Consider the following 26,567-nt stretch of genomic DNA (forward strand, 5'->3'; position numbering starts at 1 on the left):
ACAAGCAGACACCTTCCGCCTACCGCAATCGTTCACATGCCATACATAATTACATATCCAAGTATGTGTGGTCGTACGCTCTGCCATTACAGTATTTTTACCGTTGTTGCAAGGACATTGGCGTGAGTTGCGCATACACATATGTATGTGTGCATGAGTGTGTGTACTGCAAACCACTTAAACAGCTCTTTTTGTAAAGCCATACAGCCGTGAGGCTTTCGTGGATTGAGTTGGACATTTGGCCATTTATCAGCGAAAGTTACCAAAATAGTCGTTTTCCTGTCCATTGTGAAATTTTCGTAGTTTGCCTTGTTTTCGCCTCTAACTAACGCGCTGTCCAGCGCCGTTGTATGCATGTTGCGTGTGTAGGTGTTGGTGGAAGTGTCAGTATTTCAGTCTGCTGGAGGCGGTCATCACTTGTACACCGATTAGTAGCAACGAAAATGCACGCCCCAAAAGCAACTGTCTTAAAAGTCGAACACAGCTGGGTGAGCACATATGCGCCGCAGCACACCTGTATAGATTGTGCGAGAGCAGCTGTTGGGGCACATTACGTTGTGAGCGTAATTGTCTGTCGCTCAAACTCGAAAAGTGTTTATGTGGACTAGGGATAGTTGGTGTATTTAAACAGCGTAGGCGCTGTAGCATTCCATCTTAATTCCGTGATAATAGTTATAATTTATAAAAAGAGCCCCTTCAGAATATGTTATTAATAAATAAGCTTCTGGTACAGCGACTCTGCATTTAAATATGAAAAGGAATCATTTTTCTTCTTTATTAGATACTGCTGACGCAGTTATAGCCGAGTTAACAACAGCGCGACAGTCGTTTCTTCTTTTCGCTATTTGGGACACCAAGTGCAGTCAGGTCCTTCTTCACCTGATCACTTCAATGGAGTGGAAAGTAGCACCTGTTGGCAAGAGTTATTCTGCGTTTGCTTTCGTTCCGTTGACGGTGTTGTTGGTGTTAAAACTGATTCCAAGATAAACGAAATTATCTAAGACTTCGCAGTTGTGACTGTCAGCAGTGACGCGGGAGCCTAGAATGAAGAAGTCGCATGAAAGGGAGTCGCCTTGTCTGAAACCTCGTTTGATATCGAACGGCTCGGAGAAGTTTTTGCGGGGATATAAAATTTAGATATCGCGGCATAAAGGCAGCTCCTTTTTGTGCTGTGAAAAGCTGCTTTAAATTCGACGAAGGAATGTTTTGTGACGATTCTCATTTCTCGGGTATTTTCGAAGATTTGACCCAAGGTGTATATCTGGTCCGTTATTGATTTTCCAGACCTGAAGTCACACTGATAAGGTCCAATCTGTTTGTTGACGGTGAGCTTTAGTCTTTCACACAATATGCTATGATAGAACCTTCTATGCGATGTTAAAGACAATTATTCTACAGTAGTTGGCGCAGATTGCGGCGTCACTTTTTTACGGGTTTGGCAGAGTACACTTAAATTGCAATTCAAAGAAACTGAAGCATGTTCCTTATCAGCTCTTCGCTGGTGTATTTGAATAGATCTGCCGGCAATCCATCGGCCTCCGCTGCTTTGTTGTTCGTCAGCCCTAAAATTGCTTTCAAACATCTTCATGGTCGGGCAATATAACATCCGCTCGATCGTCATCGATATGGGAATTGGGTTCACCATCTCCTTGTTTTATGCCTTTACTGTCTTTCGGCAGCCTGTAGAAGTGTTCCTCCCATAATTTCGGTTCTATAAGAGTAAAGGAATCATTACATCACTTTATTATAATAGACTCCAGTTCGTTTATAGCCATATTTTAATAAAATGCACCTCAGAGAGCTATGGTAGGTTATTTGAGTCGAATTTAACGTTTTATTTAATTGTGTATATCTTCAAAACCACTTATTTTAGCAATTTATCCTTAAATTTTCATTCTGCCACATTTGCTTTTATTGTTAAATTTTTGGATTTTAGATTTATTGATTTTTATTTGGTACATTTTGATGAGCTTTCGGCCGTTAAACGCCAGATTTGTTGGTTCACTACATTTCTGTTTATTTTATAACTTTTGGTGTATATCTTTGCTGCCTACAGTATTAAAGGGTTTGCCAATAGGAGCAGAACTTGTTAGCTAGATTACATGGCCTAACTAAGTTGGTACTAGGGAGTTGATAACGTAGTTTGGACGAATTTTTCACTCACAAAATGAGATTATCTATTATCCAGTACCAACTTTTGAAATTAATGTCATTTCATCCTAAGTAGTGGAGTATGACCACTGACTCAATCGGCCTAAATACACCGTTTTTGAGATATTGTTCTAAAATTTTGTACACGCTCTTTTCTACCCCAGAAGCTGCTCAATTGCCAGATTGACCAATATTGGATCACTATAGGGTTTGGTGCCTTATAAACTGGTCAATTAAAAATTTTTGTGTTTGATTATTCTTTTTATTTGTAAAGGGTGTTATATCTTCTCTGCAACCAAAGTTGCATTAATTTTTGTTTTTTAGTAGTTTTATATTTTTTGCAAATATAAATTTTGTCAATTTAGTATTCATTCATAAATCAAATTTTACATATTGGCCAACCCTGTAGAACTTAAAACACCAGCTGTTCGGAGGAACTCACCGTTGTTGTTTTTTATGACCGCAATGAATGATTAATTCATTTTGCTGTCGGTGCTCCTTGCTGTCAGCCTTTCCACAAACTACCTCAACCTGCACAACATTTATTTACAACCTGTCGTTTGTTGTTAAGTCTACCATCTCTCCCCGCTATTTCAAAATGCGGTTTAGTTTGTCTTTTCAACACCAATGGGAGCTCGTATCCTAAAAAGGCAGTAAATTCAACGGTATCAGAGTCAAAGCATACATCGGCCACCTCACGAGTCAACGGACAACAGTTTTGCTCTAACAAAAAATACAAATACATATGTATATCTATAGGTAGATATGCATACACCTATGCACTCTTATATTCTTTTGACCTTTTATTTGCGTTGAGTGCTGAGTACCGTTGCGTATTGGTGCGCCGCCATTAGTCAGGCGTTGGCGTCGCTTACGACCACTTTGTGCGTTTACCGAAAGCGAAATTTAGAATAATTTCTTTGTGTTGTTATTTGGAACAGTGCGTTTTTGATTAAATACTAAGTACTTACAAATTGTACTGTTTGTGTATGTGAGTGTGTACGTGCTAGCATGAAGACATATCTACGACTTTGATATTTATCGCGTTTTTAATGAAATGTGTGGGACTCTGACGTCGCCAGTGCAATGACGTGTCTATTACCTGCTACTTTTATAGTTTTCATTGTTCTCTAATTGTGGCTTTCGTCATTGTACTTCATTAAATTTCTTATTACACTATAACGGTTACAGTGACAGGCACTATTATTGCGTTTTACAATGTCCTTACGATTATATAAATTTGTATATAAGTATATGTTAGGGTGTCCGTTTTTCCCAGTTAAAATTTTTTTTTGAAGTTTTAGGTTAAGTCTTAATAAAGGAACCAACGAACATATGCGCTTTATTTTAAATTTTAAATAAATTATTTATCTTATATTTATTATGCGATAATTTGATCTTTTGCAATAAATTTTTTACTTCCAAAGAAGATTAATCTGTGACTTTGAAATTATTAAAATACAAAATTGTCCCCTCAACAAATAAGGTTTGAAAGATTTTATTACAAAACCATTTCTTTAAAATTTGTATGCAGTTAAAGTAACGTATCCAATGTATTATGTGTACTGAGAATTCATACAAGTGCCTAACAGATTCTGTGTTGTTCATACGACATGGTGTACTATGTGAATACTCAGCTACTGAATCACTGAGCCTCAACGCATTTGATGTATAACTTTTAAAGAAGCCGTTTTATGGCAAATATTATTAAAATCTCTTTTGAGAAGGAAATTTTGTACCAGTATATACATTTTCCAAGGCTGCAGTTTTACTTATTTAATGCGAAATATATAAAAATTCCATGCTTTATGGCAAAATAAATGCAATTTAGGCACAGTTTAAATTGAAAAATAAAAAGCATCTTCTTATGGGATCCTTTCTTTTAGGTCAAAGACTGAAACGTCAGTGGCATTCGAAAAAATCAGTTAAGAAATGACGGACACGCTAATGTACATACAAGTACATTATATGTGTTTTAGTAAATTAGTAAGGTATAATTATACATATTTGGTCATCATAAATTGGTACTCAAGAAGCATTCGGCATTTGAGCAGTAGTTGAATGTTTCTAAAATTTAATAGATTTATGGTACTATAGCTTACTCTTCCCTCAATTAAATTAAATAAAAGTGGTTCTAATAATCCATAGTAAATTTTTGGTGGTTAGCCTGCAAGCCATTTCTGCTGTTTTAACATTATAAGTACGTAATATATCGATATTTTTATGGCTATATTTAATTCAGTCCAACACTGGTGATCATATTATTACATCACTATTTTTATAGAAATAAACAAACATTTTAAATAACACAAAGTATGCTGACGAATTGTAAAAAATATCTAGAAATTGGTTAAGCCGTGGAAGTATGAGTTAATATTGTTGTACAGCTATAGTTGTTAGTTTGATTCTGCTATCTATACTATAAATATATATTATAGGTCGATATATATATACTGATTAAGGATATCTTTATGAAATTATCACAAATCAGAAGAAGGTCTTGTGATGATTCTACCTCAACTCCTTCCAGGCAAAGGCTAAAACCTCTACACTTAGGAGAAAAGTAACCTTACTGAGAGCAAGTTCTTAAATGAACCTTTTGCGAGCTACTCTGAGAGCTGGGAGCATCTTGTATCCACGCAAATACAGTATCTGCGTCCAACCACCCAGCAACCATGCAAAATTTCTTGCAAACTCATCACTTTTAGGACTTCCTATGACTCCGATATGACCAGATGTCCCTATAAGTATTATCTCTATGGCCAACAAAACTTACATTACTGTTATCCCAATAGTCACTCTATTTTAATTGAAAGAAGCTTGCTTATAGAAACAGGAGTTAATAGAGAGCATTTTACAAAAGATTCTATAATCAACCCTCCTCCTGAGTAGATCACTGCTTTCTTCCTCTTGAGGTTCCGATTTCTCAAATTCTCGTATGAGTGAAGAAATGAAACCACAGGAAGTTAGTTCAGCCACACAGTGCTATGTTTAAAACAAATATAGGTTAATATATATATAAATAATCAGGATGACGGGAGGATTTAAAGTCTGTCTGTCCGTCCGTCTGTGCAACTTGAGTAAGAATAGAGACATCTTGTTGAAACTCGGTATGTGGGTTTCCTTTCAAAAAAGGATGCGTAATCGGACCACTGCCACGAAGAATTAAATTATGATATAAACTCTAGTTAAACACCGATGAATGCAGAAGCAAAGGCAAAAAATGATGAAAAAGTCGGTGTAGCTTCGCCATCTAATAAGTTTAATGTACATTTCTCCTAAACCATCTCATCTCCTAATGAAATCAGATGATAACAGGATGGGGAGAAAGCATATAACAGTAGTGTTAAAAGCTACTCATAGCGAGATAAATCAATAACTAAAAGCACCAAAGACAATAAACCTTACCGCTGAGATGGTAAGAGAGGGCTTTAAAGGAGCCGGGGTATAAATTGGAAGACGCGCCTGGCACGACCCTTTTGTAAGTGAAATCACATATCTCAAAATTCGCTCGACCTCTGACATTTTTATGTTACAGTGCGAAAAGCTGAGAAATCGGACTACAACCACGCCTACTTTCACTTTCCAGTATACAAATCAAGAATCAATTAAAACATAAGAATAAAACTTTGAACGAGTAGTGCCTTTGACTAAAAATTTCCGATATCGAACCAAAAATGTTCAAGCCCCTCGGTACTGAATATGTGGACCCAGTGCATATGGTTGACTTTTCACCGAAAACATCGGTGAATATGTGAGATATATAATTGAAATTCAGAAATCATCCTTTCCTGACAATAGTATGTATGTGTGTCAAAAGTGGGTTGAATCGGGTGTGTACTTCCGTTATTCTACATATACCTTAAGTAGAGATTTTCGAACTTCGGGGTGACTTTACATATATTGGCTAATATGTGAGCTGTCTTAAAAAATGTACTTCTTTGTGCTTTGAATCGGGCGAAAATTCGTTCTAAGCGCTATATATGTAGCAAGCCTCATACATCTGAAGCTATTACACCGGCTTTAATTCTTATAAGTTCCAAGCGTATGAAATTTTCGGTTCCTTACTTGTTAATCTTACACACAGTAAAATTGGTAGCTTTACTTTAGTAGTATTAAGCAAATACTGAAGAAGATAATCTTTGAATAAATAAATGTTTCTTTCATGTAAGGAAAGAAATAATTTCAACCGGAAAAGTTTTCAGTTGAACAAATTGAGCATGAGATAAAAATAAACATTTTAAAGAATTAATTCTATTTCCAACATTCGATTTATATTTAAAATGCAAATTTGTTCGATAAAATTACAATGAAAATCCTAGCGTAATTGCCGCCTTTTAATAGAAATTAAACACCCGCAGAGCAACGATTTGATCTTGCGACGATTACAACAATTTCTCGTCATTTTAAACACGCTTAATACTCAAGCCCCACAGTGCACACACACACATGCGAACATGCACCAGCAGCTAGGAGACTATTGTGCTCATATATAGGTAGATAGTGGCAGTACACTAGTGGGAGCGCATGCCACTGCGTATACTCAACACAATTTGTCGAGCAATTAATTTACAAGAAAAACCCATTTAAATATTAAATCAATAAAATTCACAGCACAAAGTGAAATATAAACAAAGACATACACATGCGTGTATGGAATTATAGCAAAATACAGTAGCGAGTGACTATGACTAAGGGGCAAAATGATTTTCCGCTTTATGTCACCACATTTCCGAGTGCAATCACGCTGCAAGTGGCAGCGCGAAAGTCATGCGGGTGGCAAGCAAGCGACTAATGGCAGCAACAAATCAGCTAGTGTATCACCAGTCAATGCGACTGTAGCGAGCATGAGTCAACGCACGGTGGCTTGGAATATCAACGATACTAGCGCTCCCCTTAGCTCTTATGCTTGATCATTTTATATGATTCCCTGAGTGCCTTTACACCGTTACTCTGCCATTTTAGCAGCAACACAGCAGCGTTTCCACTATACGCCAACTATTAGAGGTACATAGATGGTACATTGTAACCTACTTCCTCAATTCCTTCGAGTATTCCATACCTTCATCATGCAATCGTTGCTTTAGAGCTCACTTCCTTGTGGTCCCGTTGTCGTGCGCTTTCACAGCTCGTTTGCCACTTTATCGCGTTTGTTGCATATCTAAATTTATTTACTTTCTTGTTGTTTTGTGTTGCCGCTGGCACTGGTATTCTCGCCTTTGACTTACCATCTTTGTTGGCTTCGCTAGCTGTGGCTGCCACAGTCACTCTTGGCACATCATTTATCATAAACATTGAACGTTCGATACTTACCCCTCCAGCGGTGTTTATATGCTAAAAGTTCGTGGCATTAAACGACTTTTTATGATTTTGTTCAAAGCGTTTACTTATTAGTATCTTGCTCATGTTCGAAGCAGAAACTTGCTGGTTATTATCTATACATTGCTGCCACTCCTCTGTAATGCCACATTAAAGTTATTGAGTCTCTCAGTTTGCTATAAATTTTTCAGCATCCGTCTGACTTTGTTGGCGTGCTGCTTATCAACAAAATTTCTAACAGCGAACGAAACAGTTATTATATAGTGGTACAGTTGTAGAGCTCGTGAATACATATGTAAGTCGTTGTTATCCGTCTGGTATTGGCCATTCTCATTTCACTCTCGTAATTTATGACTGTTGGCTTCGCTGTTTTAAAAAGTGAGCAATTTATGTGCAACACTTGCTGCTGTCGCTTTTGCGATTTCCACGATTTCCACAAGTGTTGACATTCACAAGTACAGCTTGGCGTGGAAATTGAGCGTACGTGCGCGTAACCACTTGACAGCACCCTGTCAGAACTCAGAAAGGTAATGTGTGAGAAAACAAGTGTTTGCCATTGAACACGAGTGCGTTGATCGTCGTGGTTGAGTGGCCTCAGTGTGTTGCTTTCAATAAGTCAGTTGCTGTTTAAATCTCTTCTGTGAAAATATCGTAAAAAAAGGTACTCAGAAGTTGCTCCAATTTTTATTGCAAATATAGGGAAGCTTCTATCCACTTCCATCTATTGAGTAGTCGAAAAAGTATTTTCGTACATCTAATCAAATTTCAACTAATTTTTTATATTTATAAAGGACTTTAATGAACCAAATATGTACCACTTTGGTCGACCACTTAATGCCGTTTTTCTGCCAGAGACATTATTCCATCAGACTAAAATTTTTCTTGTTTCTCTGCGAAAAACTGCGTCAAGTAATTTTCACAGACTTCTCTTGAAGCCAATTTTACTTCATTAAAGGAGTTCTGCATTGACCGAAACAAATGGTAGTCCAATGGAGCAAGGTCAGGGCTATATAGTGAAGGTATCAAAACTTCCCAGCCAAGCTCTCCCAGATTTTTCCGAGTCAGCAAAGATCTGTCTGGCCTAGTGTTGTCCTGATGGGAAGCGAAATCCTATCTGTTGATCAGTTCTGGCCGTTTTTTTCGATTGCTTGCTTCAATCTCATCAGTTGTTGACAGTAAAATGTAGAGTCAATCGTGCAAGCAGGCTGGAGCAGCTCATAGTGGATTATTCCTTTCCAATCTCACCAAACACTCAGCATAACCTTTCGAGGCGTCAATCCTTGCTTTGCGACCATTTTTTATGAATTTTAAGTTCTTGAATGGAAATTCGATATTTAATACTGGATTTTCAGTTGATTATAAGTAATTAGCGTTTTCTTCATTAATATCTCAAATACTTTAAAAGGTGCCAGTAGAAGAAAACGAATCCAATAAGAATACAATAGTACCTTTCTTTCCGAGCCGCCCAGCTTTATAGCACCCTTTCTAGTTTATACTATACGCTAGTTTTATAATGACAAACACATATTCAAGTGTTTACCCTCACAACCCCCTTAGCCCCTATATGTGTATTTAAACTCAAGATAAAGCTGCAGCGTTACTTCTTAAATGCATTTACGACATTGGTTTACGCGTCAGTTGCTTGAAGTCCCCGTTGTACACACTAGGGAAATTGAGATTAAGTGCAGTGACCAAGTGTGTTTGTAGCGCCAGCAACAATGGAAAGGCACAATGTACACGCGCACACATTACCACAAGCGAAAGGCAGACATATTTGCTTGGCCTTATGGCCATGGGAATCTCATCGTACTGAAATCAATTGAGCCATCTGCCAGACGTTGCACCTGTTCGGGAGCCACCAGCCATAAAAATATATATGTTGGCACACGTATGTGTGTGTGTGTGCCTATGTGTTAATATTCATATGTGTATTTTGTTGGCATTGTCTACCTGAAGTTAAGTGTTTCCTTCACTCTGCTTTCACCCCCATTCACGCTGATGAGCCCTTGGGGAATACCGTTTCAGCCCGATGACTGAGTAAGTGTCGTTACCTTCAGTGAAAATACTCATCGCTCTTCGCATACGCATGCCACTCGTTGAAATTTTGTTGCTGAATATACGACGATTTTAGTGTTGAAGATCTTGTTGCTTCCACTGTCAACTTAATTGTGTTCGTTAGTGCTGTTGTTGTGAGTTGATTTGTGTATGATAGTTGTGCCTGTTGGCTGGAGGATAGACACTTACCAACAACAAGTCGATATGCTAACGCAAACATTTGTATGTATACCCGCCGTGAAGGGCCATTCCTTTGGTGTTGCAAATGTGGGCTTGACATTTCATTCGCTGTCAACCAGTTAATTAAGTCAATTAAAAAATATTGGCATTCTCAACGTGTTGGGATAAGCGTGAAAGCCACTCTATTCAATTGTATACATCAAATGAAATTAACCGTAAAAATTGCGCGTGCGTGTGTGTGTGTGCGTATACGTGTGGCAATGTATGAGTTTAATGAGGGCATTGTGTCTGGTAATTAACTTTCCGTAGCGGTTGTGTGTTTGTTGTTTAATTCTTATTTCGACGCGTCTGTATCTGGACTATATTTCGCCTGTATGTGCGTAGAAATGCTTTGCTTTCTGTTTATTTTTTTGTTGTGTCTACAACTGTACAATATGTTATGTGCTACTGACAATTCTAATTTATTTTGGCTTTATTTGTGGTTGTTGTTTCTTTTATCTGTAGCTCGTAAATTTTTTATAACCACTGGGATTAAGTGGTCATTTTCCAGTGAATTTGTGCTTTTCTCTTCAGGCAAAGCATGTGGCTTACATTGAAATGATAATCTAATAAAATAGTTAATGAAATTATTGTGCGCTTAAATTAAATAAAATGTCCGGCTGTCATTCTAGGATTTCTGGGAGCTCTAAACTTATCATTTAAATACTTAATTATGCGGATTTCAGATTAAAGTTTATTTAATTTAATTGCTGAATAGTTTTTATTTGAAGTTTTCTTGTTCTCATGAAGAAGACGTGTGGGTGCGAAATTCACACTACAGAATGTGAAGAGAATACTCGCTTAGAGGATTAGACAAAATAGTGTCAACTTAAGTTTGAGTTTAGTGAGCTGCTGCGTTCTTACTTCAGCGGGCGAATAGGTATACATTGTGACAAAAAAGTACCCACAAAATATTTCATTATTCATCAATATTTTTTTTCTCGCCTTCAAAGTAATCCCAATTAGATGTAATACTCTTATGCCCACTATTTTTCCAGTTACCGGAACACTTTTCACTAGCACTTTTTGGAATGGCCTTCAGCTCCTTCAGTAAATTTTTTTATATCTCTTCGATCGTCTGCGGTGCGGCTATTTCAGTTTGGGGAACAAGAAAGAATCACACGATTAATCGCTGGTTTTCATTGTGTTTTTGGCTTTAAATTCGGACACAATCTTGGTTCGATGCGATGGTGCAATATCATCGTGTAAAATCCATAAATTGTTCCTCCACAATTCTAGCCGTTTTCGAGGAATGTTCTCACGCAAACGCTTCAATACGGCCAAGTATTACTCCTTATTGGCCATCTCTCCCTCCGGAACTAATTCACGACGCAGCAAACCCTGAAATTTTGACCGGCTTTGACGTGATTGTTTTGGTTTCGGCTTGTTTTTTCCGTGTTTTCATGTAAAACTCACATACCCATGTCTCATTTTGGTTGTAAATACAAAATTTGAAAAAAATTTTTTCTTCGATATTTATATTGTAAAAATCGCAAGGCATTACTGACTTAAGCTGCTGTAAACAAATAGGTTGACAGATCGCGCTTATGTTTGGCGCAGTAATTAAGGACATTCCTACCAACTTAACCAAATCCATTTTTATAAATATAATTTTAAATACAATTTCTGTGTGCTTTTTAGCCACAATGTATATCACTAAATGCAGCTGCAGCTTTTATTTGACAAGAAATCATCATGAAGTTTTGCATGGATTATTGACCAAGGCAACGACATAATCTCTTACTAAATTGTTGCGACCAGGTCTTCTACGACGGTGCGTTCTCGTTGCCAGCGCTTACATTCAAAGAATGTGTGTTCAGCGTCGTCTTCTGTCGCGTCGTTGTATAGGCATGACGTCTCTTCGACTTTTCCCATTCTGTGGAGGTACATTTTGAAGTATCCATGACCGGGTAACAGCTGGGTTGTGTAAAAATCTACTTCCCCAAATTTGCGGCTTGTACATGAGCCTAGATTTTTTTTTATAAGCCTGTCATATAAACTGACCCATCAAAAATTATGGAAAGTTTTCTATTTTCTACTAGTAATGTGTATTGTATTGCATTCAGTACAACTGAAGTTAAGGGGTTTTCTTGTAAAACTTGAAAAAATTGTACTTATGAAAAATGGACGTCATCTTTTAAAACATTTGGTCTAAGGTATATAACAGCTGAAAAGACAGTGCGTGGCCATCATTCTAATACTGCATCTGTAGTAATTATAATATTAATTATAATAAAACTTTGATTGACCTAAGCCGCCCCTAAGCCATGAGCTAAACTTCTGCGTTCACATTTTATACTCACAATTTGTGGACAGATTTCATTTTAACTGGCACAAGCCACACGTTCTAGTTTATAAATATGTTTGTCTTCAAGCGAGAAGCATTAAAGCCATTAAAAATGTATTTACGCAGTGCCAACAGCAACAGCATCAGTCTCAACGCCTTTTATCCTTGTCAACGCCGTGAGGGTGGATAAGTATCAACAAACATCAAACGACAAACAGTTAAACAAATAACGAAATTAGCAACTAAATTAAAAAGAAATTGCTGCTATTCGTTTAATGCACCGCCGTCCGCTCGTAGCAATCAAGCGAGAATAATAAAGTCGAGATGGTCGAGAGGACGATGCTGTAAGCAATCAAGCAACGCCACCCATTGCGGCTGCCTTTTAGCCACAATGAGCTGTTTGGTAGCAAAACGGACGCTTTTCAATTCATTGAGCATCATTCTGCGCCTCATTTAATTCTCACGCTCCTCATTTAATTCTCACGCTCATTCATTCGTTTTAATTAAATTTTTAAGCACACAAACAAACACCACTTGCACACTTTTATGTGACTTTCGTTTTAACCGCGAAATACTTGCTGGCCATTTTGTAACAAATAGTTACAGGAGAACAAGTACTTGTTGAGTTTCTGTAAAGATTTTGGGGAACCTCATGTACTGCTGGTGCAAGAGTATTATGATACTGGCTTCTGTGCCAGTTTATTTCACAAGATATCTTCACTAAATTTGGTATAGAAGGAAAACCTGTAATCCACCGAATAAAATGTTCAGATCGGACTACTATAGCATATAGCTATCATACAAACTGATTGATCAAAATTAAGATAGAGATCTTCTTATGGCCTTTTATAATATAAGAAACACACCTGTGAATTGTATTATAGCTTCGATACGGCAGAAGTTGTTGTTTTGTTATTGTTGTATGTAAATAAATCACTTATGCGTAGTAAATTTGTTATTGTTGTAGCAATTACTGCTTCAAATTACATTTGTATCATGTAACCTCAATAACCTATGTTTTCGTTGCTAATACCAATTCAAAACATCCCCCATCCCTCCCTCGAAAATTCTTACTTTTTTCCACAATCCTCTAAATTGTGTGGTTGTTCATCGCATTATTGTGTCAAACAGCTCTTGCCCTCAAGATCAGCAACCGTTAGCTCGGTTGCGTTTAAAACATTGTAATCGGATTTGTCGTGGCAGCTCGTGTTTTATTCATTCACCCTCTCATACATAACTAGCCAAAGTTATGTACATACATACATATCTATGCATCTGAAGGTATTTGCTTGCATAGTCATCTAGTTTTGCGGCGTCATTCTCTTCTGCTTCTCGCTTTTTTTATTGTTCTTTAGCCTCTTAGCTCGTCCGTTCGCTAGCCTGCTTCCCTGCTCCCTTGCAACCCAGCATCCATGCATCTCTGCATCCTTTGTGTTTCTGTGTGACGCTTGTAGTTTGTGGCAAAGAGTGGTAATTGAATTAATTTAAGTTACAGGGTTGTCCAGGATGTCGCCGGCAATAGTGAGGCAATCATTTTAGATCGTCTATCGCCCAGCACCCAGTACTCGATAGCGGTGACGGCCATTTGGCTTGGCAAGAAGTATCGCAGCAGACAGATCATATTTCGTACATTGGGTAAGTAATCATCAAAGTACTTATTTGAGCACACATTATATTTCTGTCTGTAAGTAAATATACATTTTGACATACATAAATATGCAAGAGCTGACAAAAGAAATTCGACACCAAAAGGGCACACTAAAGTTTTTTGCCTTAAGTTGGACAATTCCCTTAGGTTTATTTCTTATGTATATTTAGACACAACAGTGGTGGCCAAAAAAATATATATATACACATGTATATATTATAATGCAAAATATGAATTTATTGTTGCTTGACAAGTTGTGTGTTTGCCATGTGCTTTTGGTTATAATTAAAATGAATTTTATTGAATATAAAAATATTTGAAGGATTTATATTTATATATGTACTACTGTGGTCAAATTGAAAGGTGAATTTTTAATTTATACTTCGCGTGTTTTTCGAATCGGTAAATTTTTTTCTGTAAGTTGATAGTATTGTTAGTGACATCTATGCTAAATTTTACGTCAAAATATTCATTATTGTTTGAGATACGCGTCGTTTTGTGAGGCTCTAAAAGTTTTTGCTATGTCTGAATTTATGAAAAAAAGAAGTGCGATTAAGTTTTGTTTACGGAATGAAAGTTCGCCTGCAGAAACGTTGAGTATATTGCAAAAAGCCTTTGGGGATCAACCTCTGTCTTTTAAAAATATATACAGGTGGTATAACGAGTTCAAATCCGGTCGTAAGAGTCTTGAGAAAAATGTGGTATCAAATCGGCCAAAAACATCAGCTGATGAACATCACGTCAAACAAGTCAAAGAAATGGTGCAAGAAAATCGTCGATTTACTCTAAGAGACATGGCTGATAGTTTGGGCATATCATTTGGATCGGTGCAGGTGATTTTGAAAAACGAATTAGGCTTGAGAAGAGTTAAATCTCGAATGGTTCTTAAAACTCTTAATTTTTTTGAAAAACCCGTCGTGTTGACATCTGTGAAACAATGCTTTCTCACTATCAAAACGTAATGAAACGCATCATAACTGCAGATGAGACTTGGATCTACGCTTACGATATACCGAAACAACCGATCAATCGAGCGAATATCGTGCCGAAACCGAAAAAACCACGTCAAAGCCGCTCAAAAATCAAGGTGTGGTGCATTATGAATTCCTTCCGCCGGGCCAAACTTTCAACAAGGAATATTATTTGAGCGTTATGTGCCATTTAAGTGAAGCTATTCGACTCAAGAGGCCAGAATTGTGGGCCGAAAACTCTTGGTTTTTGCACCACGATAATGGACCATCTCTTAGCGCATTTTTTCGTGATCCACCGTTTTCACCTGATTTACGTTTGTGTGACTTCTGGCTGCTCAGCGAACTCAAAAGATCACTCCGAGGACATCGTTTTGACTCAATTGAGGATATAAAAGCTGAATCGTTGAAGGCTCTGATGTCTATCACGATGGAGGATTTTTTCAAGTGCTATGATGACTGGAAAATTCGTTGGCATAAGTGTATTGCAGTGGGAGGAGATTACTTTGAAGGAGAAGAAATGGATTTGAAAGAATATATAAAGATTGTAAAAATACATCAAAATTCACGTTTCAATTTGATCAATTTCGTTATTCCGAAACATCAGTAGTCTAAAATCCTAAACAATTGACTCCTCTCCAAAATTAATTTTTGAGAAAGCAGACGACGTCGGCGTAAGTCATTGCGTGTTGTGATCATTATGCATATTGTTTTAATTTAATTTGGGCTGTAATTGTAAGGATATTTTCAACCTACAAATAGTAAAAAAAAAAACGGAAATTGTAGTTAAATTCTCAAGAGTTTCCAAAACAAAATTTATTGTGCTAAGTTGGTAGACTATGCTTAATTATTATACCAAATATGAGCGCGATCTGTCAACTGGTTTGTTTACAGCAGCTGCTTAAGTCGGTACACCTCAGTAGTGCGTTGCGATTTTCACAAAGGATAAATATACGGAACAAAGAATTTTGTATTTCTATTAAATTTCGTATGCGGAATCGTTGCGAATGTTGGAATAGGCTTACGGTGGTTCACAAAAACACTACCCTATGAGTGGTAAAAAGCCTTTAAAAACGGACAAGAGATCGTTGAAAACACGCCTCGTTCTGGAGAACCTCCAAAAAGTGGAGAATATGGTGCTTGAAAATCCTTAAGCAAATGTTAGAGAAATGGTGAGAGAGTTCAGCATCTCTTGCGAGTCGGTTCGAATGATTTTGGTGGATATTTTGAGTATTAAAGCTGGATTTTTTTTCAAAAAGAGTACGATTGTGACCGAATTTAAAGGCAAAAATTAACGCCATTGATCAACCACGGTATTTACTAACTTAGAAATAGAGAACAAAGTAGTTCCACTTTTGAAGTGTAAATGTCATCTTCCCTATCACTTAAGACATATTTGGACTGTTTTAAGATTCCAACTAAGTAAAGACCCAGATTAGCTTTTATAAGTAAACTAAAGTGATGTACTGCCACGAAAACTTTAAATAACATTACAACTGAAAATTTTACGATTTTTCTTATCTTTATTTTTACCTTAAAGTAATTAAAGTCAATAAATGTATAAAAATACTTGTATATAAACTATTTTGTATGTACTAATCCAAAAATGGCGTTCTATAATAAACCGCTACGCAATACGAAAATACTACGCTTTAAATAAGCAATAAAAATTGGCTTATATATAATATAAATAAATGAAAATAAATAAAGTAGTAAATGCTTTATCGAGTATATGCAATAAGAGGTTCACATATCTCTGTCCCAAAAATTTTTTGAGTATCTGCGATGTTGAATTTTGTTTGGTCATCATTGTACTTTGAGACACACACTTTATTATATAGACAATCACATGTATATGTATATACTATATTATATATAAATAGTTAGTTGTAATAGAATATTTGAGAACTTTATCAACTTGTATTCGAGTACATCAATAATAAAACTAATCGAATTTTTGCCTTTTTCCCAAATGTCCTATTCAATCATTCATATTTCCACTTTTCTCTTCTGCAATTTCGTTGTTTTACACCCAAATGCGACTGGTTGGTATGCGCGTGCATTTGTGTGTGTGTTTGCGACAATTGCTCATCCAACTGCATGGCACGCGAACACCAATGTCAATGTACGAAAAACAAAATGGAAACGTTACAAAAATGCGGCACAATCAAAACAACGCTTTCAGATATGCCCAAGACATCGTCACAGCAGGACTACGCGCCCGGACACACGGCCGGCGCGCTGGGAAGCCAAAACAGCGTTGGCAATGTTAATGCGGGTATCGCCGGAGGTGGTGCGCCTGGTGCGGCCGGTGGAAGTGGTGTGGGGGTTGCTGGCACCGGGCTTATCGGCGGCAATCTGGCTAGCGCAGCGGCAGCAGCGAACGGTAATGGCACGTATGGAGACGATGTAACGTCAACAGTGACGAATACAATGGCGCAACGGCCACGTGAATTGCCAACGGTAAGTGTGTGTTAAGCCGTGCCAATTTATTAGTGTATTTGTGTATATGTGTGTGTGTGTGTGTGAGTGCAATTTGAAGTGTGAATTGCAAAAGTGTGTTCGTTTTTACTTGATTTCATTTATTCAATCGGTGTAATATCAATTTCGCAGAATTTATTTAGCTTGTTTGTGATCTTTCCGCTTAACTGAATTTAATCTATTGTTTCTCTCTGGTTCTCTCACTCTCACTCAGATACGCGGCGTTGAAATCGGCATTGTGCTTATTGTTTTGATGGTGTGGGCTGGTGCTATAGCGCTATTCTTCAATCGTTGGGGCAAAATTCGCATGCTGTTGCCCTATCAACCGGACTACAAGCACGAACAGCTGAAGGTACCCGGCACCGGGGTGTGCACTGGCGCTGGCTGCAACGGCCAACATTCGCATCAGGTATGATTTGTAGGCATTTCTTTAAGCGTTCAAATACACCTTTCATGCCTTGGTTTTGCATTTTGGTTGCTAGCGCGTGATTGCGTACCAGGTGCGTGCCTCATTAGCCACCTTATGCTGTTGAATACGAAATGAGAGCTCATGCTAGTGAGTGTTTGATCTTAATAGAAGCAAAAATTCGGAATTTCCTATAAAATATTTATTACATAAGCGAGTGCGGTTTCCCAAAAACAAAAATAAAAAATTTTTATAAAATCGAAAATATCGGAAAAATATTAAAACAACACATTTTTGAAAATAGTAAGGAAAAATTATTTAAAAATTGTAGAACGCAAAGCATGCGTGTCAACGAAGTGCCACACGGCGTATACGCAACTTACCAACACACAGTGCTACACGGCGTATACGCAATACAGCACATCTGTGTTAACGTAGGCTTTACAACCTTTTTGTGATTATTTTGGTAGATTTCTGAACTAAACAACAACAACAAATAAAGTGCTGTAGTATTTTTTGAAAACTTAGCGACAATTGTCTGAGTTTGCTTGGAAGAGGAGCCTAAGTCGCGTTTAGGAAGAAATCAGGCAGTGAAGTGATCAAGTTGTATGTATAAAAGATTTATTTGTTATAAAATTCTGGTTTAGCTATGTAATAACTAAATTATAATCGATTTTTTAAAGGTTAAATCAAACTTTTTATATCTCGATATACGCTCTTCTTCCATGCGAACACAACTGTTAACGTCCAAACTAAAGTTTCCACTTTAATGAATATAACAACAACGCAAATATATTTCTACTAGCTCACTAATTTAGCATAAATAGTTCCAACTACCAACTTTCCGATGTGGCAACTTACATGCGAACGTGCTTAGTTTTAGTTACTACTCCATTCACTTAGTTATGTACTTCTCTTATATAGAATATAAATGTGTACATGGTCTCTTATGTATTAGCGAACACTTCAGCTCTCCTCTCACTCATACCCAACTGTGTTTTTTCGCATTTAAGCAAAACAATAAACTATCAAATGTTCATCAACTAAACATAGTACTAACCAACTCACGGCTTTAACTGAAATAACATTTCTTTACTGTTGTTGTATTTTATATATTTTTAGAACCTACACCCAGATATATTCGTAAAGGTATCTACAAAATTTAATACAATTCAATTAATTTTATTACTTGCATTTTATTAATAAAAACCTAAACCTGCTGACTCGTAAATATCGGTTTAGATAACAATCATAAAATATATTTAACTTCATGCATACATACAAGACACGTACATGTATACATACCTATATGTAGTTAGCATACTCGCATAGCTAGTAAGTCCTCTATTTTAATGGGCTGCTGAGTCCACAACCCTTAGTTGAATGCTTCCTCCCCATTTTACCCTCTTCAGCATTTATCGTATTTGTATACAACAAAGTATATAAAATTTAAGCATTTCAGTGTAGTTACATACCCACAAACATATTTTGCTAACTAGTTTATGCAGTAAACTTAAACATACATACACATCTATTAAGCTTTTAATATTACAAACAATTAAAGTTTTACTGCAAACCATAATTTCTGCCAATCACTTGTTTATCAATTGGGTTACTTATTGTTTTGTTTGTTTTATTTAAAAATACATTAAAGGTTAACTTTTGGTTAAGCTTTCGAACGCAGATATTGTTCATACATTTCTATATGTGTGCCACCGTTGAAATATTTGCAAAAGAATTGAAAATTTGCAAAAGTGATAAATGCATTGCAATATTTACGAAGACATTAATTGTTGTTTGTGTTATAAATTTCAGCAGATATTGGCGATTTGCCAAAATTACGCAGATGTTAGCATTTTTTGTTACCAATTGTAACCTATTTCAATATGCATTGTGACAAAAAAGCACCTGGAAATAGTTGAATTCCCGGGCTAAACGAAATTTCAAAAAATACATTTCACTAAGTTGGTAGGACTGTTTTTAATTATCATGCCAAATATGAGCGCAATGTGTCAACCAGTTTGTTTACGGCAGCTGCTTAAGTTGGTGCACCTCAGCAGTGCGCTGCGATTTTTTTAATGAATAAAAAATGTATATAAAAAAGAATTTGTCTAAAATTCTGTATTTCTAACCACATTTCGTGTGCAGAATTTTACGAATGTTCGAAAAGGCTTACGGTGTTTCAGTTTTATCAAAAGCACAAACCTACGAGTTCAACAAAGCCTCTTCTACTGATGAAAATCTTAAAAAAGTAAAGGATATGGTGCTTGAAAATCGCAGGCGTATGTCAGAGAGATGGCAAGAGAGCTCGACATTTCTTGATTTTGATATATATTTTGGTTATGAAACGGGTTCTTACACGACTGGTCCCAATAAAGCTGAATTTTTATAAAAAAGAGATGCCTTGGAACATGCTTGAACGTGCGAATTCTGATTCCACATTCATGGAGAGCATTATAACTGCCGATGAGACATGGATTTATGAGTTTGGCATGCAAACAGGTCAGCAATAATCAAAGAAACCATGCCAAAGCTGCTGAAAAATCAAAAAATGCACCAAAAATGGTGCATCATGAAATTGTTCCGGAGGCACAGACGGTCAATAAGGAGCTCCGTTTGGCCGGAAGAAATTGTGAAAGAGTAATTCGTGGATTTTTCCCGATGATATTTAAAGCCAAAAACACAAAGAATATCATTGATCAACCACCGTATTCACCAGATTTAGCTCTGTGCGATTTTTTCTTGTTCCCCAAATTGAAATTGCCGATTCGTGGAATTCGTTTTTAGTCGATCAAAGACTTAAAAGAAAAATATCTAAAGGAGCTGAAGGCCATCCCAAAAAGTGCTTATGAAAATTGCTTTCAAGACGGGGAAAATTGTGTGTTAAGTGGGAATTACTTTGAAGGCTGCAAAATAAATAGCATACAAGTAGATGAATACATAAATATTTTGCGTTTTGTTTACAATTTCCGGGTACTTTTTGTCACAATATATTATATATGCACATACCGAAATTGGCCACGTCAATTGAAAATTTATAGATCTCATATGTGTTTTACAAAATATTCCAACAATTAATCAAATTTTCATATTTGCTATAAGCGCTGTCAGTTCATTCACCTCAATCAACTCATAGCGCTTTTAACAGAGAGAATATTCGAATATGAGGCCGAATATAAAAGTGCTATGCGGCAAATTATCTGCTCTCACTGTTCTACGCGTGAAGATGTAACTCAATTTGTTTCAAACTCGGTAAAATATCAGTTCAGTCAGCTACGTTTGAGTGTAAAATGAGACGGTGAATCATGGTACTGCCCCCAAAATCGCCTTCTCATGACGACTCGCTTCAAATAGAGTTGAAGGGATAAAATCAAGCATAACTTAGTTTATAAAAGTAACTCTTCTATAGCTGCATAAAAGTTGTATTCTGCTTATTATCGTAGTGCTTTTGAAAACAAAAATTCTTAAAGTTCTAAAATTACACTACCAACAGGTTTTTCAACAAAGATTTGGATTTGTCTCATCCATATGATCAAAAAAAATCAGGAATCAAATACCAGGTTCTTCACCAAGTTTTGTCGTTCGATAAGAGAAGGCGTTGCTACTAGTCAAAAAATTTTTTTTTCGTTTTGGTATAGTCTTCATATGAGCGTATGTGAATTTTCAATTTAATCGGTCAATTTATTCTTTGTTTACAAGCCATTTAGTACGGTCGCCGTGTCAGAGAAATTTTTACAATGGAAAAAAAATGAATATCATGCAGTGATAAAATTCTTATTTTTGGAAGGTGTAGCACCAAAAGAAATTCACGAACGAATGTTAAAAGTGTATAACGATTGTTCACATACAATTAGAACAGTAGAAAGATGGGTTGCTGAATTTTAACGTGATCGTTCAAGTCTTGAAGACGATCCACGTGAAGGACGTCCAAATAGCGCATCAACATCAGAAATCATAGCCAAAATACAGGATATGGTTTTGGAAGAACGTCGATTGACTGGGAGAGATTTAGTAGAGCCTCTACACAAATCATTAGGCAGTGAGAGCCATATTTTAAGTGAAATTTTGGGTTTTAGAAAGCTGTGTGGAATAAAACGCATTCGAATGTGACTTTATCAGCAACATTTGGAGCGTTTTAAAAAGGATAAAGTAGGTTTTGTGCGTCGTTTCATCACTATGGATGCGACAGTTTTTTGTGATGCGAGAGGAGTTTTGTTTGTGGATTACTTGCAAACTGGTTAACAATTAATTCTGAATACTACCAATTGAAGGAAAAAATTCGTAAAAAAAGGCCCGGTTTGCAGAAGAAGAAGAAAAAATGTTTTTTCATCCGGACAATTCACCATGTCAAAAGAATATATTGACAATGGCTGAAATCCATGAATTAAAGTTTGAATTATTGAAACATCCACCATATTCACCAGATTTGGCCGCCAGCGACTTCCATTTGTTTCCAGAACTCAAAAAATGTATGCGTGGCAAGCGTTTTCCATCAAATGAAGATGTCATAACGGCTGTTGAAGCGTATTTTTTCAAAACTTCCGGATTATCACTTCAGGGATGGGATCCACAGATTGGACGATCATTGGATTATGATGATTTATAAAGTGTGTTTTGTGTCATAAAATTGTGTTTTTCTTATCAAACAACAAAACTTATTGAACAATCTGGTATATGCTTTACATCTGCGTCGAATATTTATGCCTGGTTAGTTTCTCTAAATAAAAATCAATTCAATTAATTTAATTTCATTTTATTTTCTCGCTAAAAACAGAGATTATGGTTTCAGTATTTCAATACTTTCAATACAATTCACGATAACAATAGTCAACAAAACACATTATCCACAAACTTTTTGTTACAATTACACAAAACATATTTTGAAATTTGCTTGTGCTCAAAACAAGTTAATATAAGAAACTCAAATTATATACCATGCACACCTCCTGTCAAGTACTTCTATCGAAATGCATGAGGCGTGAGTCCTTTCACAGAGTTACCATATTTAATACATGCTACCTAACCTTAAACCCATAGCAATGGATACCCCCAAAGAAGCTCGTTATGATTTCCATGGCCCATTCCGCTGATTTGACAATTTATTTCTTTCATTTATTTTTTGGATTTCAAGGTTTTATGCACAATCATCTCTTTAATAAATACCTATGTAATTAAGTGATAAAAAATTTTATAACATTTTAATATTTAGGTAAAGAAAATATGTGAAAATTGTAGCGCTTGAATCAATTTCTACACAGTACTTGCATTTATAGAAGTTATAATCATAAATTTAAGGTATATATTTGGTTAGTCCACATTGCGGTAGATAATATGACAGCTGCGCCTGTCCACCCATCAAAATTTCGTAGTTATTATGTATGTACAATAGTTAATTCATTGTCCTTGCATACACAGCGTCGACACTCAAAAGCCAAAGTGTTTACATCTCTCCTACTTTTCTTTCTTATCTCTTCTCTCTCTTTCTCTCTTTGTTCCGGCTTTTCTGCTTGTTATTCGTGCCAATTAATGTGTGTGCTCGTGTGCGCGTTTGCGTGTCCACTACATTTGTATGTGTGTGTCCACTCGCTGCTGCTCACACATACACGTACATTATATAAACGCACACACACCGGCACGCGCTCAGTGTTTGCCGCGTTGCGAGGGTTGTGGCATCTTCGATCGCTGCTTTCAATATCCGCGACGCGAGCTGGAGCGCGATTGCGGCTGCCAGTTTGCATTGCTGCATAAGGCCGATGTGGAGAGCTAGCAACCAGCGCATGGTGATGGCGTTGCATCATCGGAAGGCTACGTCAAAGTCGATAGCATCGATAGTCCAACTGCCGCGTTGGCGACACCATTGCACAGCTGTGGCGCCATCAGTTGTCTGCGACTCGAGAATGAAGCTGCCAGAGGTGGCGCCGGCGCTGACAGTCGCAATAATTTGAGCGACAGCGATTGTAGCGCTAGCGAAGCGGATGAGAATGGCGCTGTCGATGAGAACGACATTGACACAGATGGTCGAATGCAACGTGATCACCACTCCTTGCACCACGAGCAGCAGCATCAGCAATATCATCAACAACAACAACATCAACTGCTCACACAGTCGAAATCGAAAGCGGGTGGCGGTATCAGCGGCGGCTGCGGAGTCGATCACAAGCTGAGGCAGAAGCGTTTCACTCAACAGCGGAGTATATTGAAGAATTCAACAGAGCGTTCAAGCAATCAGGATGAGCAGGAACTGCTGGAGGCCAAAAAGCAATTAATATTGCGGCGACGACGGCTCTTCAGCCACTACCGTCAGTACGAGCAGTGGCGTCGGCGCCAATTCAGCTACGATCCGTGCTACTATCGCGCCATACCGCTGCCAATCGGCCAGGCGTCGACCACCAACTATGCTGGCGGTTACAGCGGTCAGGGTCAGGGCGCATTCCGACGCCGCCGCCAGTACAGGCGGCAGTACTCGTGTGCCGAACGTGAGGATTCGCGCGAGAGTCGTGAGTCGTCGTCGCTGCATCGTTACAAGGGCGTCAGTGTGATGGCTAGCGAATCATTCAATACCGATAGCGCTAACTATATTAACTATGAACAACAAGAACAATCACATCAACGGTCACAACATCCGCAACAGCAACTGCAACAGCGTGAAGATTCAATCGAGCCCTACTCAACAGTGGGACGTCGCAGTGTAAGTGGGATTTTTAAGCTCTTCCTAAAGCACAACGAAAGCACTATGGCACTCGATAATCACACGACGGCCTCCCAAGGAAGTACTTTGTTCAACCGTTGGCCGTCGGCAAGCTGCACCCCGTACAACTACTGTTTGTTGTTAGCGTTGTTTTAGTAGTTGCACTTTGTAAATAAAAACAAAACCACCGCTTGAAATACCTAGCGTCGACACGATCACCAGCATCTCACTGCACCCTGTACAAAATGCAAGAGTCAACCATCTTGTTGGCCAACAAGCAAGAACTCTGTTCATTAGATAACTAGTTGGCTTCAAACCCTGCTTGATTGTTTGGTTCCGATATTTGTCGAATTGCGATGACCCGAAGAGTAGCACCCGATGCGCTATAATTGGAAGGATTAAGGATGCTTGGGTTGAGTTAAATTTCTTCTTCCTTCATTCTTATTTCTTCTAAAAGCTTAGCTAGAAAACTATTTCTTTCATAAAGTTTTATTAGTTTTAGAGAAGTTTGCTTCGCTTTTGGCTGAACTTTATTCGCTTCTACACATAGTGAGCTTTAACACTTGTTCTGCTGTAAAAATGTAAATTCACTGTACTTGTTTACATTAAAAGTACCTGCTTCTTCATCTCTTATTTAGAATTATATTTTTACCATATTTACTTTTATGCTTTTCATTTTTCCTCAACACTTTATTTCGATATTCTCGCTTGCCTTTTGCTTCGAATTTTCTAGAGCATTCTGTATGAATTTTTTATCCGTTATATAGAAATTTTTCCAATATTTTGAAATTTAAGACTACTTTAAAACTTATATTTTGTAATTTGCTTAAGATTTTCAGTGAAATTCGCAAACAATTTTAGATATTTCTGCCACCGCTATTAAATTTACATTAAAAGTTTTGAAAAGCATTAAAACCAAATTAATTAAAATTTAAAAGTAAAATTTTAGAAAAGTTACAACCTGTATAAATGTTTGGAAAAATGGTGTAATATGAAGATAGGTGCAAAATAATGATGTGAATGGTGTGACATTGTTTCATAGACAGTGTTACAAACCCATAGAAATTTGGCTTGTAGCGACAAAATAAAATTTAAAATATTTTAACGTACAAATAAGATTTCTGAAATACCATTATCGTATGTGTGTTGTGATCGTATGAATAATATTTGAATATTGACTCAACTTCATCAATTTGTTTGATCAAAAATTGTCAATCAAATTTTTCTTAATAGATAGATAAGTTTTGAAAACAAAAAGAAAATCATAGTAGAATGAAACCGATCGACAACGAAAGATAAAATAAGTAAATAAAATAAGCATTAAGGAACAAGTAAGGAAGACCTAAGTTCGGGTTCAACAGAACATTTAATACTCTTGCAACTTGCTAGAATTAAAGCGAGGGAAATACCTTAAGATGTAAAACGTCAACCAGAAGATTGGAATCTAAGAAATTTTATATATACACATACTCTATACTTGTAATTCATACACTGGCCGACAAATTCGGCATACGATTTGTTGGAAAAACGAATGTCATTATATGTATTATATGGGAGCTAGGTTAGTATCGACTCGATATTATCCATTTACTATTAACATTAAAGTACACATACAATCACCAATCATATGGAGCAAAGTCAGCCGGATGTTCGAAAGTCCTGTTAATGGTTACAAGAGGGCTAGGGCAAGTTTTCGCTCAATTTTATCAATTTTTGGCACAAAAATACTCTATAATTATTAAAATACGCTCTCCCAATTTCATTGAGATAACTCAAATATTGGCTGATATATCCAGCATAAAGTCACCTGGAAGTTCGAAAATCTTTATATTAGGTATACGGGGGCTCAGGGAAGTATTGGCGCGATTGAATCAATTTTTGGCATACAGACATACCATCCTTAGAGAAGGATTATTCCTAAATTTCAATTATATATCTCACACATTGATCGATATTTTCGGTCAAAAGTCAACTATAGACACTGGGGTCTTGAACAGATTTGGCACACTTAAAGGCAATCCTTACTGCAGAATTTTATTCCGTAATGTTAATCACTTCTTGATTTGTGCACTGGAAAGTGAAAGAATCAAATGCAATTTTAAATTGTGTAATATGGGAATTAGGCGTGGTTCTAGTCCGATTTTGCCTATTTTTACACTGTAAGATAGGAATGTCAGAAAAATAATATATACTAAATTTAGTCGAAATCGGTATGCCCGTTCCCGAGATATTAGTTTTTACCAAAAAGTGGGCGATGCCACGCCCATTATGCAATTTTCACACCGACTCTCATAAAACCTTCTCATACCATCTGGGAGGAAAAATTTATTGCGCTTTTAGTAGTT

At 37.0% G+C, this 26,567-nt stretch overlaps 1 protein-coding gene across 1 annotated transcript in view; it reads left to right on the plus strand.

Annotated features, from left to right (window-relative positions):
* LOC120771166 overlaps nucleotides 1–26,567 on the plus strand; it is an 82,729-nt gene that overhangs the window by 45,832 nt on the left and 10,330 nt on the right. Inside the window, exons 4-8 of the mRNA XM_040099049.1 lie at nucleotides 13,521–13,666; nucleotides 16,833–17,110; nucleotides 17,343–17,537; nucleotides 18,657–18,683; nucleotides 23,641–24,222. Coding sequence (XP_039954983.1) covers nucleotides 13,521–13,666; nucleotides 16,833–17,110; nucleotides 17,343–17,537; nucleotides 18,657–18,683; nucleotides 23,641–24,222 — 1,228 coding nt within the window. The remainder of the gene's footprint in view (nucleotides 1–13,520; nucleotides 13,667–16,832; nucleotides 17,111–17,342; nucleotides 17,538–18,656; nucleotides 18,684–23,640; nucleotides 24,223–26,567) is intronic.

This window comes from Bactrocera tryoni, chromosome 3 (genome assembly GCF_016617805.1).
Source record: "Bactrocera tryoni isolate S06 chromosome 3, CSIRO_BtryS06_freeze2, whole genome shotgun sequence".
Lineage (NCBI taxonomy): Eukaryota > Metazoa > Arthropoda > Insecta > Diptera > Tephritidae > Bactrocera > Bactrocera tryoni.